The sequence below is a fragment of the Sinocyclocheilus grahami genome, unplaced genomic scaffold, assembly GCF_001515645.1.
Source record: "Sinocyclocheilus grahami isolate Dianchi unplaced genomic scaffold, SAMN03320097.WGS_v1.1 scaffold451.1, whole genome shotgun sequence".
Classification (NCBI taxonomy): Eukaryota; Metazoa; Chordata; class Actinopteri; order Cypriniformes; family Cyprinidae; genus Sinocyclocheilus; species Sinocyclocheilus grahami.
In genome coordinates, this window is record NW_015505630.1 from 512,288 (window position 1) to 520,453 (window position 8,166).

Here is an 8,166-nt window from a genome sequence, read left to right on the forward strand (position 1 = left end):
CAAAGCAGAAGTTAAAAGTGTAATATGGGAGAGAATAAATCAAAAGTGGCAAGAGAGGTGGGATGGAGAAGGGAAAGGTAGGCACTTATATCAAATCCAAAGGGAAGTTAAACATAAAATTGTTGATAGTGGAAATCGGAGAGAAGAAATTGTGTTAACTAGGCTAAGACTGGGACATTGCTTATTAAATAAAACACTTAAATTGATAGGGAGGCATGATACTGGACTGTGTGAGGGTTGTCAGGAAGAGGAGTCAGTAGAGCATGTGGTCTTGAGATGCAACAGGTTTGGAGCACAGAGAGAGGGGATGAGGAATGAGCTAAGGGAGATCGGGGTTCAGGATATTACATTAAAAGGATTATTGAGCACAGAGCATAGGGCACAGACCAGAATTCTTATAAACTTTTTAAGAGTAACTGGGGTTTTTTATAGGATATGAAGAGTTAAAGGAATAGTGAGGTAGGTAAAGTATTATTATTATTGTTGTTGTTGTTGTTATTAATGTTATTATAAAGCAGGGCAGGGATAAGGTGTGCGTGTGTAGGTATGTATGTGTCGGGATAGAGGTGGGAGAATGGGTGATTTAGTCTGTAAACCTATTTTCTGATCCACACTCCGGAGCAGAAGGTGGCGGTAATGCACCAATACGCTGGATGCCAACAGCCGTAAAAATATAAGAAGAAGAAGAAGAAGCCTGTGTTGAAGGTTCTGCGCATGCTCAGACGCCACCTTCTCATGTGTTTCTTACGCAGGCTCCCGTGGAGGTCACTGTGAGCTATCAGCGCAGTGGGTGAGTAATCACGTTGTAAGAGACTACGCTAGCGGTATTTTAACATGGATTTGGTGTTTCTTTACTTTACATAAAGGCCATTAATAATAATGTTGCGTATTAGAAGAGAAACAAGCATGGTTAGCGCGTCTTAGTGGGAAAGCAGCGAGACTTGATTGCATGTTAGTTGCAGTATTAGCGTCTAGCAGGCTAATTAAATAAACTTTACTACGACGGGATTATTTTAATCCCTCTTAATTTTTCTCATATAATTTATCGTATTAGCGAATACTTATTTTGCCAGGCAGTTTTTATAATTGTAATTTTGTTTTACCAGTGCTTGTCTGTGATCATGTCTGAGGCACTCAAAGTCAGAACAGGTTAGCACGTTTAACTCATGCCAGTGTTACTGCTGAAGACTCAAGGCTAACTGGTCAGAATGGTTTAATTAGGGTTTTTACATTCATGAGTGATGCCAGAATGAGATGCTTAAGATGAATATACACTTCTCTCACCAGGACTGTTATATTGCTGCTATGGCAAAGCTCTTCGAGTCCATTGGAAAGCTGGGATTGGCCTTGGCCGTAGGAGGAGGTGTAGTAAACTCTGCACTTTTCAATGGTAAGTTCAGTGCTGCATTACTTTCTAATGTACCTAATAAAAAGTGGCATAGCTGTTTTGAGTTTACAAAATGATTATATATATATGGTGTTTATTTGCCAGGTTTACATTTACATTTGAAGAGCTTGTTGTCTAACTCTGTGTGGGTTTTCATTGTAGTGGATGCGGGACACAGGGCGGTCATCTTCGACAGGTTTCGAGGTGTTCAGGATGCTGTTGTTGGGGAGGGCACACACTTCCTAATTCCCTGGGTGCAGAAGCCAATCATCTTTGACTGCAGGTCCCGTCCACGCAATGTGCCTGTCATCACTGGTAGCAAAGGTACGTCATTCCTCAGTCTTTATTTCTCTTTTCTTTTTTTTGTCTGACTTCTGTTCTTCATTTATTCTTTAATGTCTATATCATTCTCTTTCTCTCTCTGCATCACAATATGTTTATTCTTTTGCCTTTACTAATAAAACTTAGGAAACTGCACAATGGTCTGTCTGTGTCCCTCTCAGATTTGCAGAATGTCAACATCACGCTGAGAATCCTTTTCCGACCAGTCGCTGCACAGCTGCCGCAGATTTTCACCAGTATCGGAGAGGACTATGATGAGAGAGTGCTGCCCTCCATCACCACCGAGGTTCTGAAGTCTGTAGTGGTGAGTATCACACATAAAGCTATGAAAACATGTAAACTATCGTTCAAAGGGTCAGTAAACCAAAAAAAAAACATAAAAACACAAAAAGGGTCAAAACCATAAAAACTTTTTGTTTGTTTTTATTCAGCAAGGATGGATTAAACTGGAAAGCGTATAATGCTACAACATATTTGTATTTCAAATAAATGTTGTTCTTTTGAACTTTCTATTCAAAGAATCCTGAAAAAAATGGATCACACTTTTCACAAAAATATTAAGCAGTGCAACTTACATTGACAATAATGATGGTGCATTCAAGTCATGTCAGATAGATCGTATTTATGAGTTTAATGCACATGAACACCACCACAAAATTTTAATTACGAGTGGGAAACTCAGAGTTGGAGGCATTTCAGTGAGTAAACATGTCAGATGCAATCAATGCAGCATCTGTATTGATGGTAAATTTGTTAAAATAATGAAAAATGAAATTTACCCCATGATTTATTCACCCTCAATCCATCCTAGGCAGTGAATGGCTGTTGAGATTCCAATAAAGTGCGTCCATCCATATTAAAAAGTTCTCCTTATGGCTCCGGGGGTTAATAACGGCCTTCTGAAGCGAATTGATGTGGCTGTGTAAGAAAAATATCCATATTTAAAACTTTATAAACCGTAATTTCTAGCTTCCGCTAAGGTTTTCGATATAAGCCAAGAGGAGACTGGTTTTCCTTTGCTGTAAACAAAACTTGGTTCTCTTAAGACTAACATATTCTCACCGGAGCTTATGTTACGCCTACGCCATCCACTGAAACGCCACTTTCTCGTGAACGCGCGTACAACAGTTAGCGGAAGAGATTACGGTTTATTACGTGAAACGCATGTTTTTTTGATTAAATATATGTAGCCTTGCTGGGAGTTTTGTTCAAAACCATAAAAACTTACTGACCCCAGACTTTTGAACAGTAGTGTATACAGGGCTGGGTGTTGGGCAACATATACAGGACAGGAGATGAAACAGAAAACTTAAATGGATTAAATGCAAGTTTTATCGTGTATTCGTTTTTTTTCGGCAGGCCCGTTTTGATGCCGGTGAGCTCATCACTCAGAGAGAGCTGGTGTCCAGGCAGGTCAGTGAGGATCTGACGGAAAGAGCATCCACCTTCGGCCTCATTCTAGATGACGTCTCCCTGGTAAAGGCTTCTGCTTTTCTCGGTTTCTGTTTTTCTCCACCCTCCCGCCTCACCTTAGTATTTTCCCTCCCCTCAGACACATCTGACATTTGGCAAGGAGTTCACAGAGGCTGTTGAGTTGAAGCAGGTTGCACAGCAGGAGGCTGAGAGAGCCAGATTTGTTGTAGAGAAGGTAAGAAAGCCTCAAAATGTAATAGTGCCAAAGCGAACATTCCCCAAATGTGAGTAAAATGATTAGTAATTAAAACTGAGTTAATCTCCAGTTTCATACCAAACCTATTCAGTACAGCAATATTTAAATGGTTTAAGTGGAATTGTAAGAATAATAATCTGACTGTTGTAAGTGATGCACACAATTAAATATCAAAAGCATCTACTAAATAAAATGTGCATTTTGTATGGTGAAAAATGATTACCAGAATATCAGTTAATAATCAGTTACCAAAATAGTTTGGAATATTCCTTATATTAAAATAATAGCAAAATAATTCCATTGTATTTTCCACATTTTACATATACACTACTGTACAAAAGTTTGTGGTTGGTAAAATGTCATATTTTTAAAGGAAGTCACCAAAAATGCATTTATTTGTTTGAAATACAGTAAAAACAGTAATATTGTGAAATATTATTACAATTTAAATGAACTGTTTTCAAATTTTTTGCTGATTTTTCAGCAGCCACTACTTCACATGAACCGTCAGAAGTCATTCTAATATGCTGATGTGGTGCTCAAACATTTCTTACCAATATTAAAAATAAAATAAAAAGTTGAGATTTTTTTTCCTGGATTCTTTGAATAGAAAGTTCAAACGAACAGCATTTATTTAAATCTTTTGTAACATTATAAATGTCACTTTTGATCAATTTAATGCATCCTTGTTGAATTATGAGTTTAAAAAAAAACTTTTGAACAGTAGTAATTGTATGTTTATATTTATATCATAATTATTATTTTCAATTTTGTAAAAAATAATGATACATTTGAAAAGTGATAATAAATATTATTATATAGAGTATTATATAGAGCCTGTCCACACGGTTTAGCTGTATGCGTAAAAATGCTGTATCATATTGGCATTTCGTCCAGACTGATCCGGCGTTTTGGGAGCCTGAAACCGGGTCCCAGAGTGGATAAATCTGAAAAGGACACCCTTGCGTTTTTGTGTGTACAGCCAATCTGTATATTTTGTGAAACGATGATGTCTCCACCCTATAGTCAGACACCGCTACGTCACGTAACAACAATGGCAGACGACATGCTTGTGTTTGTGCTGCAGAAGCTACTGAACCTATTAGCTTTACTAAAGCAAAATCAAAAATTACTAAAGCAAAAATCTTTGTATACAGTGAGCAGGGTTTATGCACATGCTCCAAGTCATCGTCTCTGTTTTTAGTGCATTTCTGTGGCAGAATTACAGCGCCACATACTGGTCTGGCATGTATACTACATCGTTTTGAGTCCGTTTCAGTAGGGCTGCACGATTAATCGAATGCGATTGTCATGCGCTTTTTGTTCGTAAAGCCGGTTCTGTAATCAGCAGTAAATCATGATCACGTGCTTTCAGATGGAGCAACATTTACTACACAGAGCCGTAGTTCACTGACAAGTTACGCAAAAAAAATTGCAGATGATTTTATTGCTCGATTATGAAATTGAAGTAATCGTTTGCGATTATGACAGCTGTTTGCATAGCTTCTCAGTGAACTATGGTGTTCTGTCGATTTGTGCTACCCTGTCAGATTTTGCTACCGCCCATTAAAACAGTGGGTAGTACAATTCGACAACGAAAAATGATACCTGTAAAATTATGGTTTATTAACATCTACACCTACCACAACCCTAAATCTACCCTTACAGAAATGCAAATACAGTAATTGTGTTATATTCGCATATACAGGAAACCAACAATAAATAATTTTTTCTACCTATTGGATTGATTTATTAAAGTCTACACCTACCCCAACCCTAAACCTACCCTTACAGTAATGTGCGCATGCGCAGTAAACCCTGGTAGGACAATCTGATGGGTAAGATAAAATGTCAGGACAACTGCTCAGTGTAGTAAATGCTGCTCAATCTGAAAGCATGTGAAAATACCACATTTAATAACATATTTTTACTCCAAACTCACGTCAGTCGAGTGTTTGAAATAAATCCTTCTGTGAGATGATGTGGCTTCACAGAATAAGGCACGCAACATATTTCATAGTATTCTAAGCAGTGATAAAGGCATTGCATTATAAATATACTTTACTTTAATGAAAATTGTAACAATAATAACTCAGATAAACCATATATTGTCATAATCGTGTGTTTATTAGTCACATCAATAAAAACATTTAAATCTTCTGTTTATCCAGCTACTGCTAAAAGCATTTCCTGGGTTTCTTCTGCCAGGCGTATTTTGAATTTCAGCGCGAGAGCACCCTCTGGCCTTTGGATGGAGATTTACTGCTGATCACAGAACCGTGCCTCACTGAAAGATACGCATGACAATCGCAGCTTCTGTCGAATCGATTTCAATGCCATTTCGATTTATCGTGCAGCCCTAGGTTTCAGTGGTTTCATGTGTACACAAATATTTCTTGAGACAACGCCGTGTTTACAGAATGTTTTTTTTTTTCAAACGAAGGGGAAAAAAAGATTGGATAGGGAAAGCTCTGGCTTCGTGTGGATGTGGCCATAATATAATGGGTTTTTTTTTCTTCTAACATATAAAATTGAAAAATACTATTTTATTTGTCCATTAGCAACAGGTGATTTTAACATTCTCTCCGTATTTGTCTCCCAGGCAGAGCAGCAGAAGCAGGCAACCATTATATCAGCAGAAGGAGACTCCCAGGCTGCACTGTTGATCGCTAATTCTCTGGCAGAAGCTGGTGATGGCCTGGTGGAGCTAAGAAAGCTGGAAGCAGCTGAGGACATTGCCTTCCAGCTCAGCCGCTCTCGCAATGTTACCTACCTCCCGTCTGGACAGGGAATGCTCTTTCAGATACCACAGTGATAGGGAAACTAGAGACACACACACTCGCTTCATTTCTTCTGCCCCAAGTTTGGCTACTTTTGGAAATGGTGATGCCTGTAGAACCCATGAAACTATCTAATCAGCCTATAGGCAAATTTGAAAGAGACAAATATACCCTGTGATTTTCTCTCTTTTAGTCCAAGAGTTTTCTTTCTCTCTTTAAAGTATGGACCTCCACAAGGTGGCTTCAGCAGTTGGAAAGAGTGAAGGGGAACCAAGGGGAAGAGTCTGTAATGTAGAGTCTGTGTATGTAAATGTGCTCGGGCACAAATATATTTGCATTTGGAAACGTTTTCCTTGGCTAAATGTGAATTGATATTGTTTGAAACCCTTACGCCATTTCAGCTTAATTGTCCATACACAGAATTTGATCTAAATACCTTGCAAAGCTAAATTAAATTGTGCATTCGTGAGTAGTGCGTGCTGGATGATTGACATCAATCTCACCCTCTGCACCTGCAAGAACGACTGTGTTGTTTTTTTGTCATTGTATGTGGCAGAAGGAACACCCTTGTTTCACAAGTGGTGAATGGATAAAATAATCAGTAAAAATTATTCATTTATACTAAATCAAAATACAGATGAATGTCTCTCATTATTATAGCAATCCATTATTATAATTTGTAGACGCATCTAAAATGATTTTTTTATGTTATGTAGACCACTTTCTTCCTCATCTGTTGTGAAGCACACTTCAGAGGTCAATATGCCTCTTAGTGTCCACTAGAGGGCATCAGTGCTTAATTCTTAAAAAAAAACAAAAAAGCTTATGTCAGACCATGGAAAACAAAGAAAAAATGACTAAATGTTTATATTGAGTTTAATGCAAGTAGTACATTAATTGTAGTTATTCTAACATTCAGATATTATATTTTGTAATAATTTACACAATTTATTTTCTCATCCCCTCTTCTTCGTCATTGTCTTTTTCCACTTATTTCTTTCTTTTGCCTAGAAAATTCTGCAACTTAAACATAAAGAAATGCTTTAAATTGAGTAGAAGCAGCTTTTGGTTTTTAAATCAAAAATGTGAGAATGCAAACGTCCATGTTAAATTAATCTCAAGAGAGCTTTAAGCCAGACATTTCCTTCACTGCAAGAGTACAGCATGCACGGATGAGTAATTCTGTTGTTATATCTATATTCCTGCTATATGAGTACTGCATATTAGAAGAGATGAAAGAAGCACATTAAATAGAGAAGTCAAGTGTGGAAGAAGTGTGGAAATCATAGCATTTACTATTTGAGACTTCACAGATAGAACAGTCTTTACACACAGGATGTTGATGTTTCTTTCCTGTTTTACACTTGTGCTCCGAACACTTTTATGAGTAACAAGACAAATGTTTATCATAAGTTTATAAGACATTATATCACATGTTTATAAGACATGTGCCAAATGATTTGGAGTTTGAATAAACTACAGTTTTATGTAAAGTTTTATGTAAAACTTTTGAGCAATTCATTCGCTAGAAACGTATTTTATACCAACCAGAGGACACTATTCAGAGAATTCAAATGTTTAATGTACTCAAATATCATTGATTTCCTCACGTCCTCCTATGCTCAGAATGCCAAACACTCCCACAGAACATCTGAATTTAATATTTAAGTAATATCATAGAGTGCAGTTACTGAATATTGAATATCAGAACAGACTTAATAACAGAACAGGTAATAATAGCCATGCTGATATATTCACTACTACATGATTAATGTGCTGTTGCTTATAGGTAAAGTGGCTTTGCTAAAAGTCTGGAACAGTGTATGTGAGTTATGCCATGCTGGAATGATTGTATTTATGACATTAGGGTGTGAATGTTATGTGTTATTGTAAAGTCATTACAAATAAGGTTGTAAGTGATAAGGGTTAAAAGTTCACCCAAAAATTTAAATTGTGAATATTTGTAATGAAACCTGAGAGATATGTCT

The 8,166-nt window shown here is 37.1% G+C and overlaps 1 protein-coding gene across 1 annotated transcript; it reads left to right on the top strand.

The window, feature by feature from the left end:
* Window positions 1–694: 694 nt before the first annotated feature.
* Window positions 695–7,276, top strand: LOC107552486 (prohibitin). The gene is made up of 7 exons (XM_016234382.1): window positions 695–790; window positions 1,288–1,390; window positions 1,550–1,711; window positions 1,891–2,033; window positions 3,089–3,205; window positions 3,282–3,377; window positions 6,001–7,276. Exons 2-7 carry the CDS (start codon window positions 1,306–1,308, stop codon window positions 6,211–6,213), a joined length of 816 nt encoding a protein of 271 aa, XP_016089868.1. The 5' UTR covers window positions 695–790; window positions 1,288–1,305; the 3' UTR covers window positions 6,214–7,276.
* Window positions 7,277–8,166: the final 890 nt, after the last annotated feature.

Bases quoted from the DNA above. Each gene is read 5' to 3' on its own strand.
- LOC107552486 (XM_016234382.1), top strand. From the start codon at position 1,306: ATGGCAAAGCTCTTCGAGTCCATTGGAAAGCTGGGATTGGCCTTGGCC. The intron at 2,034-3,088 runs GTGAGTATCACA...TTTTTTCGGCAG, and splicing joins AGGTTCTGAAGTCTGTAGTG to GCCCGTTTTGATGCCGGTGA. The intron at 3,378-6,000 runs GTAAGAAAGCCT...TTTGTCTCCCAG, and splicing joins CCAGATTTGTTGTAGAGAAG to GCAGAGCAGCAGAAGCAGGC.